Here is a 23,288-nt window from a genome sequence, read left to right as displayed (position 1 = left end):
AGTGGAGTCCATGTGCCGAGAGCCCAGAGGAGACAGTCACGGAATAAGGAAGGAAAATGACTCCTCTCCTGCCCCGGAGTGTGGTTTCCCTTTCACAGCCCCCTTGAGGGGTGTCTCTCTTTATTGCATCACCGTCCAGCCTGCCTTCCTGGGAACAAGCCCCTGGGTGCTTCCTGCCTCCTCGGGGCCCCAGGGTGCTTGGGCACAGTCTCCCCCTGGTCTTGTTATCACCTGCAAGCTTTAGGTGGTATTGATTGGGGTCAGAGCTCTCACTCTGTTGGAGAACAGATACTCTTGTAAACGTGTGCCAGCTGCTCATGTAACCTGGGGTGGTGGTGCCCTTTTTCTCTGCGCTTGAGGTTCCTGCTCTCCTGTTGTCCTGACCCCATCCCTCAGTGGGGCTGCGGGCTCTTGCTGCCGTCATCGTGGTCAATTTCCAGATGAGGTGACTGCAGGAGAGGGTGGACGTGAAGGGCTGCAGACTGAGACTGCATGAAGAGGGTGAGTGTGGTGCCCACCCAGACCCTCCTCTGCTCCTAATGCTGAGACGTGCTTGGAGAGTGTTTCTGAAACACGTAGCCACAGACCAGGGCAGAAAGAAAGTTCCCCAAATGGAGGGGAACCACAGCACAGCAGGAGAGGTAGGCCATGTGGCTCCGGTGGTGGGGATCATCTCGAGGTCAGAGGAAGGTTTCCACCCATGTGGACACACAGAGGGAACCATGGTCACAGAAAAATAAAGGGAGGCAAGCATGTGGATTATTTTGTAGAAGAACAGGTGGTCACTGAAAAGAGGTGAAAATTTTCAACGTGAACAGTACATTAGATTCAACACGTTAAAAAGTCATGCAGCCAAGAAGACAGCTGAGCGGCCACGTGTGAAGTCGAAGTATAGCATTGAGAAAATGGTCCAGAGTGCGGCACAGAGAGCAGACAGGGAGATTCAGGAGAGGCGGGCCTGTGCTGAGGGCCAGTGTGCTATCTGTCGTAGGTGTCAGACGGGAAGACGCTCACGACAGATGGCAACGGCTGAGGAAGCAAATAACGGAGCCTCCTTTACTGACGAGAACCGACCTGCGAAGGGCTGGGACTCATGTATGTGCACGTGACACCCGAGGGCCGCCCCGCTGGGCCCCTGACTGAGACTCGGCCCTCCTTACCTAGGGGCCCGAGCGGGATCACCGGCCAGGGATCCAGACACGGCACACTTGAGCTAAAGACCCCACACCCTGCAACGGAGAGCCCGTGTGCCGCAGCGAGGTCAACAAATAGGTTAATTAAATACATGGTAAAAAAAGTAACAACCATATTTTGACCTTTCATAGTAAACTGAGAAACTGAAGGTTAAATTTAAAAAGTATTTCGAACTGAATTATACCATTTGAAACAGTTAATTCTATTTTAAATAATTTTCAACTCAAAAAAAAATCAAGGCGGACCGGACTGAGGCCCTAAAAATGTCCTGAAACTACTTCTAGTGGAAAACGCAGATTACCAAGAGAATGACCAGCCTACCAAAAGGGGGCGCTAAAGGGTACTGGAGCCACGCAGTCAGGGAATCAACCAGGAAGAGTTCCCCCTGAGTCGCAGTACTTGCAAGGGGCAGAAGTGAGAGCTTCATGCAGAGCACATCCCCAGCTTCCAGGAGGTGCGGCACTGCCTCCCGGTGTGGGCCGTGCCTCAGCCTCAACCCGCCAGGTCCTGAGAGAGGAGGTGGGCTCTGGGGGCATAGGGCCCTTAACCTTGACAAGCGTTTTCCTCTCCTAGTACTTGAGTCACACGCTGGATTCCAAATAGGAAGTGTTCTCAAGCAACTTGATAAAAAGAGAATGAACGTGAAAGAAGGAATTTCCAGAGGTGCAAGTTCTTGGATATTGACGGTTTTCACACAGAAAGGAATACTAAGAGATGGCAGAGAGACAGTGAGACGCAACAGAGAGGAACGCATGGCTGAAAATGAGCTTTGGAAAAGTACACAGACACACGCTTGATGCACAAACACACCCACACGTGTGCATGGAGAGAGCCGTGCACAACCCACACACGTGTATATGAGTACCCAGAGTTCAGGTGAAGCACCGTCAGAACTTTGTCTTTTCTAAAGGAGGTGGAGGATGCATACATGTTCAGAAATAAAAATGTAAATATGTATTTTAAGTGCCTAAAATAAGAAATGGAATAACTGCAAACGTGCCTGGTGTAATTAAATGAAAGAAAACCTTTTCAGGTTTACGGAGGTATAATTGACAAAATTGATGCTGTAAAGAGCAATATTCAATAGGAACCTGGAATGTCAGGTCCATGAATCAAGGCAAATTGGAAGTGGTCATACAGGAGATGGCAAGAGTGATGGTCGACATTCTAGGAATCAGTGAACTAAGATGGACTGGAATGGGTGAATTTAACTCAGATGACCATAATATCTACTACTGTGGGCAGGAATCCCTCAGAAGAAATGAAGTAGCGATCATGGTCAACAACAGAGTCCGAAATGCAGTACTTGGGTGCAATCTCAAAAATGACAGAATGATCTCTGTTCGTTTCCATGGCAAACCATTCAGTATCACATTAATCCAAATCTATGTCCCAACCAGTAACGCTGAAGAAGCTGAAGGATTCTATGAAGACCTACAAGACCTTTTAGAACTAAGACCCCCCAAAATATGTCCTTTTCATTACACGGGACTGGAATGCAAATGTAGGAAGTCAAGAAACTCCTGGAGTAACAGGCAAATTTGGCTTGGAGTATGGAATGAAGCAGGGCAAAGGCGAATAGAGTTTTGCCAAGAGAACGCACTGGTCATAGCAAACACCGTCTTCCAACAACAAAAGAGAAGACTCTACACATGGACATCATCAGACGGTAAACACCGAAATCAGATGGATTATATTCTTGACAGCCAAAGATGGAGAAGCTCTATACAGTCAGCAAAAACAAGATCAGCAGCTGACTGTGGCTCAAATCACGAACTCCTTATTGCCAAATTCAGACTTAAATTGAAGAAAGTAGGGAAAACCTCTAGACCATTCAGGTATGACCTAAATCAAATCCCTTATGATTATACAGTGGAATTGAGAAATAGATTTAAGGGACTAGATCTGATAGAGTGCCTGATGAACTCCGGACGGAGGTTCGTGACTTTGTACAGGAGCAGGGATGAAGACCATCCCCATGGAAAAGAAATGCAAAAAATGGCTGTCTGAGGAGGCCTTACAAATAGCTGTGGAAAGAAGAGAAGCGAAAAGCAAAGGAGAAAAGGAAAGATATTCCCATCTGAATGCAAAGTTCCAAGACTAGCAAGAAGAGATAAGAAAGCCTTCCTCAGCAACCATTGCAAAGAAATAGAGGAAAAGAACAGAATGGGGAAGACTAGAGATCCCTTCAAGAAAATTAGAGATACCAAGGGAACATTTCAGGCAAAGATGGGCACAATAAAGGACAGAAATGGTATGGACCTAACAGAAGCAGAAGATATTAAGAGGTGGCAAGAATACACAGAAGAACTGTACAAAAGAGATCTTCATGACCCAGATAATCACGATGGTGTGATCACTGACCTAGAGCCAGACATCCTGGAATGTGAAGTCAAGTGGGCCTTAGGAAGCATCACTATGAACAAAGCTAGTAGAGGTGATGGAATTCCAGTTGAGCTATTTCAAATCCTGAAAGATGATGCTGTGAAAGTGCTGCACTCGATACGCCAGCAAAGTTGGAAAATTCAGCAGTGGCCACAGGACTGGAAAAGGTGAGTTTTCATTCCAATCCCAAAGAAAGGCCATGCCAAAGAATGCTCAAACTACCGCACAATTGCAGTCATCTCACACGCTAGTAAAGTAGTGCTCCAAATTCTCCAAGCCAGGCTTCAAAGTACATGAACCGTGAACTTCCAGATGTTCAAGCTGGTTTTAGAAAAGGCAGAGAAACCAGAGATCAAATGGCTGCAACTGGAGAAAAGCCCACACAGCAACAATGAATAAATAAACAAACATAAAAACTAGATTTGTAATGCAGGTTTTAGAAGATGCTTTGATAAATGATAGGAAATTCCCTTCTACTTAGGACTTTTTCAGTATAAATTGGTGGTGTATTCTATCCAAAACTTTTCATCTGTTATCATGATGTTTTAAAATTTGTTCTTTTAATATTTGAATTGTATTGATTGATTTTTGTGGATGAAACTAACCACACATTCTTGAAAAAAATAGGTGCATGTGAGTGATATGTGGTCCATTTTATTTACTGATGAATCCTCTTTGTAAATATTTGTTTAGGAAAACAGAAACCAGGAAAAAAGAGCTTCCTGAGATTTTCCCATTTTGTAGTTTCCATGTCACCGTTTGGTCTCAGGTTTTTCTGGCACAGTGAAATGTTTTGTGGAGTGTGCCCTTCCTTCCTTCTCCCCTCTCTGCGTAAGCTGGTGTAAGCTTGGTAGGTGTGTGTACGAGTGTGTGTGTTTCATGAGTGCCCACGTGTTCAGATGCATTCACCTGTGAAACTCTCTGGATTTAGAGTTCACTTTAACATATAGGACAATTCAGATTTTCTGTTTATCCTTATGTCCATAATTTTGATAAATTTTATTTTTGAGGCTTTTGGTCTGTGTCATCTACATTTTCTACTATAATAGCATAAAACTGTCCTTCGATGAAGTTTTATCTTTCTAAAGTCTGAAGGACCTGCTGTCGTGTCCTGATGGCGGTAAAGCAACACCTTCTCTCTTTCTGACTTGGTCCTTGTGCCTAGCATGTGTGAGTGTGATCCACGCTCTCAGGGACGAAGCTTTCTGGCTTTTCTGATTTTCCTCTCCTTGTTTGTCCTCAGTGGTCGCTACCCTTGTCATTGTTGTTTCCCTGTTCCTCCCTTCGTTTGGAGTCATGTGCTGATCTTTTTCAAAATCACTGATAATTGAGAGTCTGTTGCCTTCTTTATAAAATATGAGGATATTAATTATCTTTTTTAAGGAAACTGAAACATGCCGTTCAGTTTTTTAGTAATCTGTTTATTTGTGGCTGTGCTAGGTCTTCCCTGCTGCGCGTGGGCTCTCTCTGGTTGCAGCGAGTGGAGGGTGGTGCCTGGCTGTGCACGGCCTGCTCACGCACTGGCTCCTCTCGAGGAACACCGGCTCTGGGCACCAGGGCTTCGGCAGCTGCAGCGCCCCAGGCTCAGCTGTCCAGCAGCAAGTGGATCAGACCCATGTCCCGTGCATTGGCTGGCAGACTCTTAACTGCTGGGCCACCGGGGGTCCAAGATGCTGTTTCTGAGGGTAGAACCAGTTGACTCGAAAGGGTCCCAGGGGCTCCTGGTGGTCTGTTAGGAGCCCAGGTACTGCTGCTGGTGGTTAGGTGGTGTCCACTGCTGGCAGCTCACGTGCCTCCTGGGGTCTGATATCTGGTCCCGGGAGCCTGGGGTCGGGTCCTTCCTGGGCTAGTGAACAGCGAGAGCAGCATACTCACTGGGCTCTGCTGGGGGCTCCCCTGACGGGGGTGCCGGGGGTGCAGCCGTCCCCTTTCTGACGGTCGAGTGGTTCAGCTGGGCGTAGGTCACGTCCTGGGGGGCTTCAGATGTGGCAGCCTGCGGGGGGGAAGGTGTGTGAGATGGGACGCCTGGGGGCCCGGAGAGGAGGGACCCATCTGCTGTGTGTTTGTCCATCCTTCCCGGAATCCCCCCAACCGGGAGGACAGGGGGGCGCCTCCCGCCTTCATGATCTCGGGGGCTCACAGGGCGCCCGGGCCTGCCTCCTGCCTGTTGTGCTGGAGGGAGGCAGTGAGGCACGACAGGCGCCTCCTGGGTCCGCTGCCCTCGGGTCAGGTCAGCTCTCTCCTGATGGAAACTCCAGGGGCCTCCTGACGCCCGGGAGCCTCTAGGTGCTTTGTGCGGCCCTGGTTTCTGTCTGAGCCCGGACCTCTTGCTCATCTGGCCCGGCACACGGCCGTCTTCCTGCTAAAATGTGTCCCTTCTGCCTCAGGACCTTCCTACCGAGTGTGCCTGCTCCGTGCGCCCAGTCCCATCTCTTGATTTACTTTCCTCGTCAGCACCTTGCATTCTGGGACTCCACCAGCTTGTTGGCGTGGGGCCCCTCTCACCACGAGCTGAGCGCCCGCCGTAGCTGCAGGGCCTGGGGGGTGGCGCCTGCTCTCCCGCGCCCTTTGCTGGGGGATGAAGGAGGGGGGCCTGGGGCGTGAGGGCCACCCACTGATGTACATGTCCTCATGAGACCTGGGGCTGCATGCTCACACCAGAAGGCCAGCCAGAGGACAAGGTGCCCCGAAGGAGGGGCTGTGAGGTCACAGGGCAAGGGGAGGGTGGGGCCACAGCAGGACCCAGGGAGCCCGGAAGGAGGGGTGGGGTGGGCGTGGCTGGAGCTGGGGTGTGAGCACAGCAGCGTGTGCGCTGGGCTGAGTTTGGCAACAGGAGGTCTGTGGTGGTCAAATGGGAGCAAGGATCTCACCCGATGGTCCAACTGCAGCCCCACCTCAGAGTGTGCGTCGCTCACGGCAGCATCTGCAGCAGAGCAGGGGGCACTGCTGGGCAGGGTTCTGAGAGCCTCAGGGCTGGAGCCCCCGCCCTGCCTCCCCGGGGGTGCTGTGTGGTCCCCCACCCTTCTGAACACCCCCCCCTTGGCCTCCAGAGGTCTCTGTGCCCCCCCACCACCCTGCACCCGGGGGAATGCTGTGTGGGGTTTCAGTCCCCAGCCCCGGTCCACCACCCTTCTGAGCGTCACCCCCCACTGCCTCCAGAAGTCTCTGTGCCCCGGCACGGGCCGCCGCCTCTCCTGCTCACAGATGGCCTGGTCCTGGATGTCTGTGGCTGGGCTGGAGCTGAAGAGGAGACACTGTGTCAGGGGGAGAAGGTGGGGTGCTGTGGGCGGGGTTCTGGGGGTGTTGGGGCGGGAGTTACCTGCTCTGCGGGCCCCTGTCCTCGGGCCCTGGGTCTGCCGCCCCTGTGGGAGGTTGGAAATCAGCCTCAGCCTGGGCTGGGTCCCGGGACAGAGGCTCGGCCCCGGGGACGTGGTGCCCCCGCCCTCCACGTGGGATTCAGGAGGAGAGAAGGCAGCCTGGGCTCGTGGTGCGTGTCAGTTCGTGACATTGAGAAGGAGGGGAATGGCTTAAATGAGTGCACGTGGGCTGACAGTGGGTGTTTTTTTCCACTAGATTTCCAGATTTGAGATTCTGGAAAAATTTTAAATGAAATATCATTGATTTGTAATATATTAGTTTCAGGCATACAACATATGATTCAATGTTTTTATAGCTTATACTCCATTTAAAGTTATTACGAAATAATTGCTACATTCCCTGTGCTATCCAGTATATCCTTCTTGTTTATTTCATACACAGTAGTCTGTGTCTCTAGTCCACACCCCTCATCTGCCCGACCCCCCGGTAATCATTGGCTATTTTTCTATATCAAGGACTCTGTTTCTGTTTTTTGTATGCGTTCTTTTGTATTATTTTCCAGATTCAGTATGACCAATGCTATCATGAAGCGTTTATCTTCCTCTGAGTTATTTCAGTAAGCGTAATACTCTCTAGGTCCATGTATGCTGTTGCCAATGGCAGAGTTTCCTTCTTTTTTATGGCTGAATAATATTCCATTGTATGTATATGTGCGTATACACACACACACACACACACACACGCACACACCACATTTTCTCTATTCGTTTCTTGCTGGACAGTTGGGTTGCTGACATATCTTGGCTATTGTAAATTGCCTATATGAATACTGGAATGTTTGTATCTTTTCAAATTAGTTTTCAGTTTATTGAAACATATAGCCAGCGGTGGATTTGCTGGACCATATGATAATTCTGCCTTTACTTTTTAAGGAACCTCCATATGGTGGGAAAACCTTTTTTAAGTTGACTGTTCCCATGTCCTTGGTTTCCCTCTGTCTGATGCCCTAAGGCCTCCAGGGGTCCGAGTCACCCCGTTCCCTACTCACCCGACTTCCTGCGTCTGTCCTGACCCCGGTATCGGAGGAAGAGGAAGAGGAGGACGAGGAGCAGGAGGACAAAGGTCACCGAGACCCCGATGAAGACACTCAGGTACCATGTGAGGCCTGGGGCACCAGAGACGCCTGAGTGAGCCAGGGGTGCCGTTTAACTGAGCACCTGCTGTGTGAGGGTCTGTGCGTCTATCTCCAGCCCATCCCACCCATTTGCAGACGAGGAGACTGAGGCCCAGAGAGGGAGATCACGGGCCCTGGTGACCCAGCCTGTAGTGGGCAGAGCTGAGACTGGAACTAGGGCCGTGGGTGCCCTGAGCTCCTCCTGAGCTGGCCCCCAGGAGGACACCAGCTTCCTGCTCTGGGGGACCCTCACCTGCAGGGGGCTGTCCAAGGGTCTCAGCTGGAACTGAGGGTCCTCCCTTGTCCCCTCTCCTCCCCCACCTCAGTGGGGGCTGGGGGAGGGGCCGGCGGTGTGGAGGGGCCTCTGGGTCCTCCCCTCCCTCCCCACACGCTGCAGTGGAGGGGACAGGCCCCCACAGTCACTTCCTCGGGAGCTCCCTGTGTTCCTCGCCCTATGGGGGGGTCACACCCAACTCAGAACTGAGGAAACCTAAGATCTGGGCCACAGGTCTCTCCTTTTACAGTGGGAGAAACTGAGGCCTGCACGCGGGTGTGGTGAGGGTGAGAGAGTCCACATCAGAGTCTCCAGAGGCGCTTGAACTGAGGGCGTATTCAGCCTGCCCCCGAACCCGCCACCACCTCGTCAAGAGCCTGCTCCCCTCTCTGCAGTTCCTGACTTCACTGAGGGGTGGAGCTGATAGAACTGATGCCTGGAGCCTCCTGGGGGTCAGCAAGGCGGTGGGGGCTGGGCCGTTTCCCCCCTCCGCAGCCCTGCTGCCCCCAGGCTGGGGGCCACGACGCCCGGCCCTTCACTCGGCAGCTCAGAGCCCCGCAGCCTGTGTTTCCCGTTGCCCCCTCAGCATCTCTGCTCCACTCCCAGCGAGTCCTTGAGGACTTGAGCGGGTATTAGACCTTCCGGCTCCCACACTGCCCTGGGGCGGGCTGTTCCCCCTGAGCACATAGCCCCATGACTCCCCAGTGGTTGGATTGGGGCCCGAGGGTGGGGTCTGGGCCCATGGGTCCTGGGAATGAGCCCAGGAAGGGGTGCGCGGGCTGACCCTTTGCCCTGCACGGCCCTGTGGCCTCCCCGAGACCCTCCCACTGCCCACCTGCCCCTCCGGGTCCCCAGTGCGGGAGGAAAGGGCGGGTCGCGGGCTCCGAGGCCCTTCCCTCAGGGGGCCCCTCCCTCAGCGCTCCCTCCTCCACTACCGCCTGGCGCTCCCAGGGCAGAGCCCCAAGCTGCTAAGTGAGACTAAGTGAGACGGACAGACTGGGCCTCACCTGAGACCACGAGTGCCAGGGGCTCACTGGGCTGTGACAGCAGGTAGGGGTCTGTGCTGAGTGAGCAGTAGCACCTGTAGGTGCCCCCGTGGGCTGAGGTCACAGGGCTCAAGGAGAACTCGGCCTGGTACCGCCCGTCTTGGTCCTGGGAGTGCAGACGCAGGGGGCGATGGGCTGCCCCCTCCTTGGACAGAAGGAAAGTGTCCGTCCTGTCTCCTGACTGACACAGCAGGGTCACATTCTCCCCCGGGGCCACCGAGGGGCCCGGCCGCACCGAGAGGGAGGGTCTGTCTCTGAGCCATCCTGCAGAGAGGAAGGGGGTGTGGGCGCCCGGCCGGGTTCTGAGCGAGACTTCGCGGGCCTCTCTGGCCCCTCGGCGCTGTCTCTGTTTTTCCGAGTCTCTCCCCTCCTACCACCCCGTCTCTGTCCCTCCCTGGGACCCCTCCCCCTGGTCCCAGCATCACCCCTGGGGCTCCCCGGTGGGGCCTGTGCAGAGTCTGGTCCCCGACTGACCCGCTGGCTCCTCACCTGCCACCAGCAGCTCCAGGGGCTCGCTGGGGGCCGACCACTCGGAGGAGAGGCCGTGTCCACCGTAGCATCTGTACTGGCCCCTGTGGACGGTGCCCACGGGGCCCAGGGGGAAGTCGGCCTGAGAGAGCCCCACCTGGGGCCTCCGGGCAGGGCGATGGGGGAGGTCCTGTCCCCGCTCTTTGGACAGAGCGAATCTGGTGTAGCCGACGTCAGAGCGACACTGGAGGGTCACGTTCTGTCCAGAGGTGACGACAGGGCCCTGTGGGGTCAGGAGGGAGGGCTTCCCAGACAGCCCTGGGGAGAGACAGGCGCTGGGTTGTAGGGACCGCTTCCCCGTGGACCCCCTTCTCCAGTCCTGGCCCCAGGTCTGGCCATGTCTCAGTCTGTGTGTCTGTCCTGTGAGCCCCACGCTCCTCTCCCCACCCTCTCACAGGGGCTCCCCTGGGAGCAGAGACCCCAGTACTTTGTCTTGTCTGCACAAATGTATGCGGTCAGGACGGGATTCCTCACCTGGGACCAGGAGCTCCAGGGGGTCGCTGGGGGCTGACCACACCCAGGGGGTGTCCCTGTTAGAGCCGTAGCATCTGAACGTCCACCTGTGCCCGGGGGTCACCGGGCCTACGGGGAACAGGGCCTGGATCCACCCGTTGGGGGTTCGCTGTCCATCCAGGGTCCGAGGGGACTTGTCTTCTCCTTCCTTGGTCAGAAGAAATCTGTTAAATCCCTGATAGGAGGCACACTGGAGGGTCACGCTCCCTCCTGAGGTCACCACAGGGCTCGGCAGGGCTGTGAGGCTGGGTTTGACGTAGCGTTCTAGGAGAGAAGGAGGCAGCTGGATCTGTGGGGCTCCCCCCTCCCTGCCCAGGGCTGGGCTGTGAGAGGGACACCCCCTGAGAGCAGACCCCCTCCCGAGGGCAGAGCCCAAGGCCACGGAGTGTCCCTCACGTGTCACCACCAGCTCCAGGGGGTCGCTGCGCTCTGACCAGCCAGCGGGGGTTCCGTAGTAGCAGTCATAGCTCCCTGCGTGGTCCTGCCCCATGTATTGGATGGAGAACCTGGCCTTGTCCCCGGGACCCGGGGGTTTCTGTCTGTCCCAGAAAACGGGGTTTCCCTCTTTATCCAGATGGAACTCCTGGGCCCCTGGGGGCCCCTGACACCAGATGGTCACGGTGCTCCCCCAGGGGACCACAGAGCCCGGCTCAGCCCAGATGGTGGGTTTGGGGAGGGTCCCTGGAAGGAAATCAGGGCGGGCTCACCAGGCATCCCTCCGGGTCCCGGCCCTCAGCCCAGACCTCCCAGACTCCCCCCTCCTTGAGCCCCGAGCTGCCCTCCCCCTGCCCACAGCCTGGGGGCGACCTTGTCCCCTCGAGAGGAGGGAGCTGGGCCCTGGGAGGGACTCACCGGCCTGCACCTGGGTCCTCAGGCCCACACTCAGTCCTGGAAGAGAGTGCCCTGTGAGAGGTGTGCCCTCAGCTCTGAGCAGCGCCTCTCCACCCCGGGAGTCTCTGGGCCCTGGGGTCCCCTGATGGAGCAGGCTGGCTGGGGGGTCCCTCCAGACCAGGACTCCCCCTGCCCCTCCCATCTCACCAAGGCAGAGCAGGACGGGGAGCGCGGGGGCCATGGCATCTCCGCCCTGCAGTCCAGGCTGTGAGGATGGAGGAGGCCTGGGTGTCCTCCAGACAGACAGACCACAGGGTGTGTCCTCTCCCGGGCTGGGGCTTCCTGTCACGCGGCTGTCACATCAGTGTCCCCGCAGGAAGGGGAACAGCCTCTTCTTGAAAGCCTGGCGTCCTCCCCATGACAGTCCCAGTGTGTTCCTGAGACGCCCCTTCCAGTAGAGGGCATCCAGGACGTGGCCTTCCCTCTGCGAGCCTTGCGTCGGGGTCTGCTTCCTCTTCTGCCCACCCGTCATCAGGTCCCTGTGGGGTCCTCACCATGGATGGGGTCACCAGGCCCTGGAGATGCTTCAGAGAGGATGCCAGCCCCTGCTGCCCGCAGGACTCAGATCCCCAGAGACACTTTTTTTTTTTAATTGGAGGATCGTTACTTTACAATATGGTGCTGGTTTCATTCATACATCAGCATGGATCCGCCGTGTGTGTCACATGCCCTCCCTCCCACCTCTCTCCCCTCTAGGTTGTCAGAGCCCTTGTGTGAGGTCCCTGAGTCACACAGCACATTCCCCCGTGGTCTGTTTTACACAAGCTGGTGTGCGCGTTTCCATGTTACTCTCTCCATTCGTCCCACCCTCTCCTTCCCCTCTGTGTCCACAAGTCTGCTCTTTATGAGGGACAAACGATCAGTCTCCCTGGGCTCAGTGGCGTCCGCGAGGCTAAGAGCCCAGAGGAGGCTTCAGGAAATAAGGAAGGAAACTGATTCCTCCACTGCCCCAGAGTGTGGGTTTCCCCCATCACAACCCCCTTCAGGGGCGTCTCTATCCCATCACCGTCCAGCCCGTCTTCCTGCCTCCTCGGAGCCCCGAGGTCCTTGGGCACAGTCTCCTCCCAGTCTTGTCATCACCTGCAAGCTTTAGGGGGTATTGATTGGGGTCAGGGCTCTCACTCTGTTAGAAAACAGATGCTCCTGTAAACGTGTGCCCGCTGCTCATGTACCTGGGGCAGTGGTAGTGCCCTTTCTCTGCGCCTGAGGTTCGTCCTCTGCCTGTTGTCCCGACCCCAGCCCACAGATGGGCTGCAGGCTCTTGCTGCCGTGATCATGGTCAATTTCCAGACGAGGTGACGGCAGGAGAGGGTGGACATGAAGGGCTGCGGGCTGAGACTGCACCAAAGTGGGTGAGTGTGGTGCCCACCCAGAGCCTCCTCTGCTCCTAACGCTGAGACGTGCTCCGGAGAGTGTTTCTGAAATACGTAGCAACAGACAAGTGCAGAAAGAAAGTTCCCCAAATGAAGGGGAACCACAGCAAAGCACAAGAGGTAGGCGGTGTGGCCCTCCGTGGCGGGGATCCTCTCGGGGTCGGAGGAAGGTTTCCACCCATGTGGACACACAGAGGGAACCATGGTCACAGAAAAATAAAGGGAGGCAAGCATGTGGATTATTTTGTAGAAGAACAGGTGGTCACTGAAAAGAGGTGAAAATTTTGAACGTGAACAATACAGTAGATCCAACACGTTAAAAAATCATGAAGTCAAGAAGACAGCTGAGCGACCACGTATGAAGTCGGAGTATAGCACTGAGGAAATGGTCCAGAGTGCAGCACAGAGAGCAGACAGGGAGATTCAGGAGAGGCGGGCCTGTGCTGAGGGCCAGTGTGGTATCTGTTGTGTCAGACGGGAAGATGCTCACGACAGACGGAAGATGCTCACAAGAGACGGCAACGGCTGAGGAAGCAAATAACGGAGCCTCCTTTACTGACGAGAACCGACCTGCGAAGGCCTGGGACTCATGTATGTGCACGTGACACCCGAGGGCCGCCCCGCTGGGCCCCTGACTGAGACTCGGCCCTACTTACTTAGGGGCCCGGGTGGGATCACCGGCCAGGGGTCCAGACACGGCACACTTGGGCTAAAGACCCCACACCCTGCAACGGAGAGCCTGTGTGCCGCAGCGACCTGAACAAATAGGGTAATTAACTACATAGTAAAAAAAGTAACATTCGTATCTTGACCTTTCATAGTAAACATAAACTGAAGGTTAAATTTAAAAAGTATTTCGTACTGAATTATACAATTTGAAACAGTTACTTCTATTTTAAGTAAATTTCAACTAAAAAAAGGCAGATTGGACTGAGGCCCTAAAAATGTCCTGAAACTACTTCCTGTAGAAAACGCAGATTACCAAGGGAATGACCAGCCCACTGGGAGCAGACTGCCCCCTACCAAAAGGGGGCGCTAAAGGGTACTGGAGCCATGCTGTCAGGGAATCAACCAGGAAGACTTCCCCCTGAGTCGGAGCACTTGCAAGGGGCAGAAGTGAGAGCTTCATGCAGAGCACATCCCCAGCTTCCAGGAGGTTCGGCACCGCCTCCCGCTGTGAGCCGTGCCTCGGCCTCAACCCGCCAGGTCCTGAGAGAGGAGGTGGGCTCTGGGGGCATGGGGCCCTTAACCTTGACCAGCGTTTTCCTCTCCTAGTACTTGAGTCACACGCTGGATTCCAAATAGGAAGTGTTCTCAAGCAACTTGATAAAAAGAGACTGAGCGTGAAAGAAGGCATTTCCAGAGGTGCAAGTTCTTGGATATTGACGGTTTTCACACAGAAAGGAATACTAAGAGATGGCAGAGAGACAGGGAGATGCAACAGAGAGGAACGCATGGCCGAAAATGAGCTTTGGAAAAGTACACAGACACACGCTTGACACACAAAACACCTACACGTGTGCATGGAGAGAGCCGTGCACAACCCACACACGTGTATATGAGTACCCAGAGTTCAGGTGAAGCACCGTCAGAACTTTGTCTTTTCTAAAGGAGGTGGAGGATGCATACGTGTTCAGAAATAAAAATGTAAATATGTATTTTAAGCACGAGAGCAAGTGCCTAAAATGAGAAATGGAATAACTCCCAACGTGCCTGGTGTAATTAAATGAAAGAAAACCTTTTCAGCTTTACTGAGGTATAATTGAGAAAATTGATGCTGTATAGAGCAATATTGCATAGGAACCTGCAATGTTAGGTCCATGAATCAAGGCAAATTGGAAGTGGTCAAACAGAAGATGGCAAGAGTGAACGGTGACATTCTTAGGAATCAGCGAACTAAGATGGACTGGAATGGGTGAATTTAACTCAGATGACCACTATATCTACTACTGTGGGCAGGAATCCCTCAGAAGAAATGGAGTAGCCATCATGGTCAGCAAGAGAGTCCGAAATGCAGTACTTGGATGCAATCTCAAAAACGACAGGATGATCTCTGTTCGTTTCCAAGGCAAACCATTCAATATCATGGTAATCCAAGTCTATGCCCCAACCAGCGATGCTGAAGAAGCTGAACGATTGTATGAAGACCTACAAGACCTTTTAGAACTAACACCCCCCAAAATATGTCCTTTTCATCATAGGGGACTGGAATGCAAATGTAGGAAGTCAGGAAACTCCTGGAGTAACAGGCAAATTTGGCCTTGGAGTACAGAATGAAGCAGGGCAAAGGCTAATAGAGTTTTGCCAAGAGAACGCACTGGTCATAGCAAACACCCTTTTCCAACAACACAAGAGAAGACTCTACACATGGACATCACCAGATTGTCAACACCGAAATCAGATTGATTATATTCTTGACAGCCAAAGATGGAGAAGCTCTATACAGTCAGCAAAAACAGGACGTGGAGCTGACTGAGGCTCAGATCATGAACTCCTTATTGCCAAATTCAGACTTAAATTGAAGAAAGTGGGGAAAACCACTAGACCATTCAGGTATGACCTAAATCAAAATCCTTATGATTATACAGTGGAAGTGAGAAATAGTTTTAGGGGACTAGATCTGATAGACAGAGTGCCTGATGAACTATGGATGGAGGTTCATGACTTTGTACAGGAGCAGGGATTAAGACCATCCCCATGGAAAAGAAATGCAAAAAAGAAAAATGGCTGTCTGAGAGGCCTTACAAATAGCTGTGAAAAGAAGAGAAGCAAAAAGCAAAGGAGAAAAGGAAAGATATTCCCATCTGAATGCAGAGTTCCAAAGAATAGCAAGGAGAGCTAAAAAAGCCTTCCTCAGCAATCAATGCAAACAGAGGAAAACAATAGAATGGGAAAGACTAGAGATCTCTTCAAGAAAATTAGAGATACCAAGGGAACATTTCATGCAAAGATGGGCACAATAAAGGACAGAAATGGTATGGACCTAGTAGAAGCATAGGATATTAAGCAATGGCAAGAATACACAGAAGAACTGTACAAAAGAGATCTTCATGACCCAGATAATCACGATGGTGTGATCACTCACCTAGAGCCACACATCCTGGAATGTGAAGTCAAGTGGGCCTTAGGAAGCATCACTATGAACAAAGCTAGTGGAGGTGATGGAATTCCAGTTGAGCTATTTCAAATCCTGAAAGATGATGCCGTGAAAGTGCTGCACTCAATATGCCAGCAAAGTTGGAAAACTCGGCAGTGGCCACAGGACTGGAAAAGGTCAGTTTTCATTCCAATCCCAAAGAAAGGCAATGCCAAAGAATGCTCAAACTACCACACAAGTGCCCTCATCTCATACGCTAGTAAAGTCATGCTCCAAATTCTCCAAACCAGGCTTCAGCAATACGTGAACCATGAACTTCCAGATGTTCAAGCTGGTTTTAGAAAAGACAGAGGAACCAGAGGTCAAATTGCTAACATCCACTGAATCATCGAAAAAGCAAGAGCGTTCCAGAAAACATCTATTTCTGCTTTATTGACTATGCCAAAGCCTTTGACTGTGTGGATCACAGTAAACTGTGGACAATTCTGAAAGAGATGGGAATACCAGACCACCTGACCTGCCTCTTGAGAAATCTGTATGCAGGTCAGGAAGCAACAGTTAGAACTGGACATGGAACAACAGACTGGTTCCAAGTAGGAAAAGGAGTATGTCAAGGCTGTACATTGTCCCCCTGCTTATTTAACTTATATGCAGAGTACATCATGAGAAATGCTGGACTGGAGAAAGCACAAGCTGGAATCAGGATTGCTGGGAGAAATATCAATAACCCCAGATATGCAGATGACACCACCCTTATGGCAGAAACCAAAGAAGAACTAAAGAGCGTCTTGATGAAAGTGAAAGAGGAGAATGAAAAAGTTGGCTTAAAACTCAACATTCAGAAAACTAAGATCACGGCATCTTGTCCCATCATTTCATGGGGAATAGATGGGGGAACAGTGGAAACAGTGTCAGACTTTATTTTTTGGTCTCCAAAATCACTGCAGATGGTGATTGCAGCCATGAAATTAAAAGACGCTTACTCCTTGGAAGGAAAGTCATGACCAACCTAGATAGCATATTCAAAAGCAGAAACATTACTTTGCCAACAAAGGTTTGTCTAGTCAAGGCTATGGCTTTTCCAGTAGTCATGTATGGATGTGAGAGTTGGTCTATGAAGAAAGCTGAGTGCCGAAGAATTGATGCTTTTAAACTGTGGTGTTGAAGAAGACGCCTGAGAGTCCCTTGGACTGCAGGGAGGTCCAACCAGTCTATCCTAAAGGAGATCAGTCACTGGGTATTCATTGGAAGGACTGATGCTAACGCTGAAACTCCAATACTTTGGCCACCTGATGTGAAGAACTGACTCATTTGAAAAGATCCTGATTCTGAGAAGATTGAGGGCAGGAGGAGAAGGGGACTACAGAGGATGAGATGGTTGGATGGCATCATGGACTCAATGGACATGAGTTTGGGTAAACTCTGGGAGTGGTGATGGACAGGGAGGACTGGCGTGCTGTGATTCATGGGGTTGCAGAGAGTCAGACACGACTGAGTGACTGAACTGAACTGAACTGAATCGACAAAAATTGTATCTGTTCCACATGCACAGCTTGACGTTCTGACTTCTGTCTATGCTGTGAAATAAGCACCGCAGTCATGCCAATTATAATTAGCGTGTCCATCAGCTCCTGTAGTTCACCTTGGTCTGTGGGTCTGGTGAGGAGACTTCAGGCTACCCTCTGAGCAGGATTGAGTCTACAGTATGGTATGGTCAGCTGTAGTCACATCGCTGCACATCAGGTCTCTAGAACTCACTCATCGGTGTCCACGAAACTTTGTTCCCCGTGACCAGCACCTCCCCGTTATCCCCGCTCCCAGCCTCTGGGGACTACATTCTCCTCCATTTCACCGAGTGTGTTTTAGATTCCACAGGTCAGTGAGCTCCTGCTGCGTTTGCCTGTCTGTGTCTGGCTTACTTTACTCGACATAATGTCCTCCAGCTTCACCCATGTTGTCTCAAAAGGAGGGATTCCCTTTTTTTAAAGGCTGAGTGAGACTCCATTGTTGTGTGTGTGTGTGTCTGGCATTTTCTTTGTGCATTTATCTATCGACAGACATCCAGGTTGTGGCCGCATCCTGCTACTGGGAACAACGCTGCAGAACACAGGAGTGCAGATACATCTGTGAGGTCCTGGATTCTTCTTTGGATACATACCCTGGAGGGAATTGCTGGGTCATGTGGTAGGTGGTTCTACGTTTAGTTTTTTGGGGAAACTCCACACTGTTTTCCACGGTGGCTGCACCGACTGCCTTGCCAACGACCATGCACAAGGTTCTCTTCCCTCTGCATTTTGGCAGCACTTGTCTTTTTCCTAGCAGTCGAGTGTCTGTAACACGTGCAGTGACATCTCACTGGCTCTGGCGTGTGCTCCCCTGAGGACTGGTGGATGCTGAGCACCTTTCCATGTCTGTTTGGTCATTCAGACATTGTCTTTTGAGAGCTACCTGTTCAGGTCCTGTGCCCATTTAAAAACTGGGTTGGTGTTACTTTGGGTTGAGTTGTGTGAGCTCCTTGTATATTTGAGAAGTAGCTCCAAGGCAGATGTGTGGTTTGCACACATCTCCTCTTGCACCCATTGCCTTTCCTGTGACTGTTTCCTTTGCTGGGTGGGTTTTATTTACCGGACTCCCCCTGGCCTGGTTCTGTCTTTGCTGCCTGTGCTTTTGGTGTCATATCCAAAGAAACCTTGTCCACACCCATGTCCCGACGCTCCCCCTGTGTCTTCCTCTTGTTCGTTCATGGTTCCAGGCCCTGGGTTTAAGTGTCTGCTGCGTTTTGAGATGATTTCACATATAGTGTGAGCTGAGGGTCCCGCTTCACCCTCCTGCCTGCTGTCATCTGGCTCTTCCAGCACCGTTTATTGAAGGGTCTGTCCCTTCCCCTTCTGTGCTCTGGGCACCTTGTGGAAGATCAGTTCACTGAGCTGCTTCAGGACAATTATTTTCCATAATAAGGGAGCTTGTAGATCTCCCATTTTCCTGCAGTTTCACTGCTGCACTGGGCAGAGTCATGGTTCCTGGTTCTCGGGGTTTCTCTGCCACCCTGGGCACAGTCACGGTTCCCAGTTCTCGGTGTTTCTTGTGGCTCTGCTTTGGTGTCTGTGCGCTGGGAGAAGCAGCCGCCTCCGCTCGGACCTGTGGTGGGATTTTGCCCCCAGCCCAGTTAGAGATTCTGGAGCCTTGGAGACGTGCTCTGTGGACATGAGGCTCCCCCGCCCTCCCGTCCAGGGAGACGATGCTGTGCCCCCACCCTGTCGAGCCCCTGCCTTGAGGGAGAAGTCCGAGGACCCCGTGCTCCTCTAACCCCGAGGCCGAGCCGGCCGCACAGACCCCGTCCCTTCTCTTCCTGCTTTGTGGCCCCACGTGTGTCTGCTGCCTGGTGCTCTTGTGAGCTGAGTAGCGAGGCGGTCTCTGAGCCAGCAGCCCGGAGCCTGGGGATGTGGCGCAGCCGCATCCACTGTCCTCCCAGGGACGAGGGCCTGGGCCCAAGGGGGTGTCCTCTCAGCACTGAGCTGCGCCAGCTTGCGGGAAGGGAGACAGAGAAACAGAACGTCCTCCGTTTATCCTTTTGAAGTGTTTCTTTCCGGTTTTCTGCTCATCTGAGGTGTTGCAGCTCACTAGCTGGATTCTGCAGTTTGCATAAAAGTCATGAGGCCCAGATAATCCCAGTTTATCAGTGTTTCTGTGCGAGATGAGGGCTGGGACTTCCCCATCTGCCATCTTGCTTAAAGCGCTGATTAAAATTTCTGAAATGTGTCACAGTGAGGCCAGAAATGGAAAACAGAAACGGTAGTTAACTAGTGTGCGTGCTCAGTTGCTGCAGCCATGTCTGATTCTTTGCAACCCCATGGCCTGTAGCCTGCCACGCTCCTCTGTGCATGGGATTCTCCAGGCAGGAATACTGGAGGGGGTGGCCATGCCCTCTGCCAGGGGATCTTCCCGACCCAGGATTGAATGCAAGTCTCTTACGTCTCCTGCGCTGGCAGGCGGGCTCTTCACCACTAGTGCCCCCTGGGAAGCCCTGATAGTCCACATACACAGGGAAAAGCGAGAAGGGTAAGCAGGTATCTGGCGCCCTTTTGGAATGAGAGAAACAGAGTGATGGTAGACTGCACTTGGGCTCCCCAGGCGGCTCAGGGGTAAGGAATCTGCCTGCCAGCGCAGGAAGTGCAGAGACTCGAGTTCGACCCCTGGGTGGGGAAGATCCCCTGGAGAAGGCCATGGCAGCCCACCTCAGTACTCTTGCCTGGAGAATCCATGGGCAGAGGAGCCTGGCGGGCTACTGTCTGTGGAGTCACAAAGAGTTGGACACGACTGAGCACGTGTGCATGTGCGCACGCACACACACACACACACACACACACACACGAAGAGACTGCAGACCCAGACAACACGCCTGCCCACTCCGCAGACCGGATGCCCCCTCCCTCGGTTCTGCAGTTTGTGTGTGCATCTTCAGGGCTTTGTAAATGGGGTACCACGTCATCTGCATACAGGGACAGTTTTGCCTCCTTCCTGCCGCCAAGTTGAATCCTTTTTTTTTCTTGCCTGATTGCTATGACTAGGACTTCCAGTGGTGTGTTGAACACAGATGGTGAGAGTGGGCGTCCTTACCTTGTCCCAGAGCTCTAGGAAGGCTTTCCGCTTGTTACCTTTGAGTACTGTGTTGATTGTGTGCTTGTCATAAATCGGTTTTGTTACATTCAGATATGTTCCCTCTACTCACTTTGGTGAGACCTTTTATGATGAAAGGATGTTGCATTTTATCAGTGCTTTCTCTGAACCTATTAAGACGAGCATGTTGTTCTGTCTTTTCTCTTGTTGATGTGGCAATTCACATTGATCGATTTGCACATGTTGAATTATCCTTGTGACCCTGGTATGAATCCAACTTGATCATGGTGTGTGATTCTTTTTGTGTGTTGTTGAATTTGGTGAGCTAATATTTTGTTTCACATTTTGCATCTATGTTCATAAAGCGCTCTGTTCTGTAACTTCTTTTTTGGTTGTGTCTTTGTGTGGTTTAGGTACCGGGGTGACGGTGGCTCATAGAAAGACTCTGGGAGCGTTTCGTCCTCTTCAGTCTCCTGGGACAGTGTGAAGAGGGTGATAGAAGTTCCTCTTTGTCAGTTTGGCAGAAGTCCTCCATGAAGCCATCCAGTTCTGGCCTCTGGTTTGCATGGAGTTTTCATTGGTGTTATTACAGATTCTGTGTCGCTTCCAGTGGCCAGTCTGTTCAGGCTGTCTGGGTCTTCTTGCCTGCGTTCTGGCGGGCTGTGTGTCTCTAGAGACGCGTGCGTGTCTTCCAGGTTTGCTGTTGGATGGCTCAGCACACAGTGTTCTTAGTACTCTCGTATAAACTTTTGTATCTCTGAGGTATCAATTTTAAAAATTAATTATTAATTAATTTTGGCTGTGTTGAACTTCCCTCGTGGCTCAGATGGTAAAGAATCTGCCTGCAATGTGGGAAACCTGGGTTTGATCCCTGGGTGGGGAAGATCCCTGGAGGAGGGCAATGCAACCCACTCCAGTATTCTCACCTGGAGAATCTCATGGACAGAGGAGGCTGGTTGGCTACAGTCCATGTGGTCACAGAGTTGGACACGCCTGAGGCACAGAGGACGGTGCTGGGTCTTCCTCGCTGCCCAGGGGCTTTCCTCCCGTTGAGCTGAGCTCAGGAAGCTTTTCTCTTTGCTGCGGTGCCTGGGCTCCTCGCTTTGGTGACGTGTCTTGTCGCAGGGCAGGGCTCTGGGCCCGCAGGCTCAGCATTTGCGGCTGGCGCGGGATCTTCTCTCAGCAGGGATGGAACCTGCATCCCCTGTGTTGGCGGCTGGATTCTTATCCGCCAAGCCACCAGGGAAACCCGGTAGCAGCTCTTGTTCCTCCTGTCTCATTTCTTATTTTATGTATTGAGTCCCATGTTGTTGCCTTTTGAATTTGATGTGATGCACTGGACTCCTACAGTCGTGTTTCACTTATTCACCATCATGCTTGAAAACTGACTTGTGTTCCTGTAGCAATCCAGCTTTGTGCATTTTTTGTGTAAAATTATGTTGCATATATATACACCAAACCATTCATTTTGGTGAAAGTGATTTCTGTAACTTTTTCTACTGTGAACAACCCACGTGTCCTTTTTCTGCTTGTACCCGCGTGGCCGTGCACGCATCTTCCTCTGGGTTATACAACTGTGGGCCAGCGCTGTGTCTCTGCCCTTTAACTGAGAGTTGCTGTCGACTCTCCAGATTGACCGGGCTGATGAGTACCCCTGCCCGTGATGTGCTGGGATTCCTCAGAGTCAGCCTTGTCTCATCCATCGTTTTCTCTTTCCCTCTCTTACAGATGAACTAGGAGGTGGGCATCTCATTTCAGGGAACCTGGGGCATAAAACTGAGGTGCAGACGATCCTATGTGATTGTAATGAGAAGACACATCTGGACACGTGGGGCCATCGGTGGGGGCTGGCTGCACCAGACTCGCCCTATAGGAAAGTCCACCTGGTCCTTCCTTCCCACCGGCCTTCACCCAGGCACCTTGAAGTTGGCCACGGAGCGCGTTTGCCCCAGAGGAGACACACAGTTCACACTGGGCACTTTAAACATTTATTGCCTAATGATTTTTTCTGTGACGGGGCTGTGTTGCTGCGGGGGTGTGTCTGGTTGTGTGAGCGGGGCTGCTCCCTCGCTGTGGTGTCTGGGCATCTGCAGCACTGGACTCTCTGTGGCGGGTTCCAGGACGTGCCCTCAGTCTCTGTGGCTCACCGTTTCAGTTGCTCCTCGGCACATGGGGTCCCCCAGGATCACAGATTAAACCCGTGTCTCCTGCATTGGCTGGCAGACTCTTCACCACCAGGGAAACCCCATATCGTTGCTCTTTACAAAATGATGTATTCCTGAGCTCATTTACCAGCATAGCCCTGACTGTCACTTCAAACACCAGGGTGTCCCTTCACACTGACAGTGTTTCTGGAGAAACTACAGCGGGTGTCCTCTGACGAGGAGGAGGGGCGTGAGGGGTCCAGAGGGGGCTCAGGGAAGAGTTTAGGATCCAACTGTTCCAAACGGGCCCCACTTCCACCCATTTATTCAGTTACTTAAACGATGTTCTGTTTCTGAGAAGAGATGGAGGTCATTGTGCACACCAGAGATGGCTGGCGTGAACAATGAGGCTCACGTCCTCCATGCGAGTGGACAGAGCCTGAGGGCGTGCAGGGTGACGACCCGCCCCTGCCATGTGGGATGCGCCTCGGTCCAGGGGTGAGAGCAGCCGGGAGCCGGGGCGTCCTCCCCAGGAGGGAGGGGGCCCCATGAGCAGAGGCCAAGTCCCCTGGGGACGCCTGGGCCTCCTCCCACCCTGCGGCTCATCTCTCTTCCGGGGTCAGAGGTTCATCCAGAAGCTCCCACACCAGAAGCTCGCCTCCCGGGCTCCTGCGCTCTGGGGAGTGTGGGGTCCCGGTGCTCAGCTCCGGGCCGCGTCTCGGGCTCCTCCGTGG

The 23,288-nt window shown here is 52.7% G+C and overlaps 1 protein-coding gene across 6 annotated transcripts in view; it reads right to left on the bottom strand.

Annotated features, from left to right (window-relative positions):
- The window catches only part of LOC102401256 (leukocyte immunoglobulin-like receptor subfamily B member 3), a 174,598-nt gene that overhangs the window by 135,703 nt on the left and 15,607 nt on the right, over positions 1-23,288 (bottom strand). Inside the window, exons 1-12 of one of the 6 annotated variants that reach the window (XM_045163603.1) lie at positions 11,471-11,761; positions 11,285-11,320; positions 10,829-11,113; positions 10,394-10,696; positions 9,866-10,177; positions 9,353-9,655; positions 7,946-8,080; positions 6,899-6,941; positions 6,782-6,819; positions 6,450-6,502; positions 5,455-5,572; positions 4,867-5,258 (exon numbers count right to left, since the gene is read on the bottom strand). The exons of 1 other annotated variant lie outside the window; for it this stretch is intronic. In XM_045163603.1, the coding sequence (XP_045019538.1) occupies positions 5,164-5,258; positions 5,455-5,572; positions 6,450-6,502; positions 6,782-6,819; positions 6,899-6,941; positions 7,946-8,080; positions 9,353-9,655; positions 9,866-10,177; positions 10,394-10,696; positions 10,829-11,113; positions 11,285-11,320; positions 11,471-11,504 (1,755 nt within the window). In that variant the 5' untranslated portion in view covers positions 11,505-11,761 and the 3' untranslated portion in view covers positions 4,867-5,163. Of the gene's footprint in view, positions 1-4,866; positions 5,259-5,454; positions 5,573-6,449; positions 6,503-6,781; positions 6,820-6,898; positions 6,942-7,945; positions 8,081-9,352; positions 9,656-9,865; positions 10,178-10,393; positions 10,697-10,828; positions 11,114-11,284; positions 11,321-11,470; positions 11,762-23,288 lie in introns of those variants that run through there. 4 more of the 6 variants (XM_045163605.1, XM_045163604.1, XM_045163607.1 and 1 more) reach the window with 4 other exon arrangements.

Source organism: Bubalus bubalis, chromosome 18 (genome assembly GCF_019923935.1).
Source record: "Bubalus bubalis isolate 160015118507 breed Murrah chromosome 18, NDDB_SH_1, whole genome shotgun sequence".
NCBI lineage: Eukaryota > Metazoa > Chordata > Mammalia > Artiodactyla > Bovidae > Bubalus > Bubalus bubalis.
Note: the sequence above shows the minus strand (reverse complement) of the source record. Positions and strands in the feature narration are given on the sequence as shown.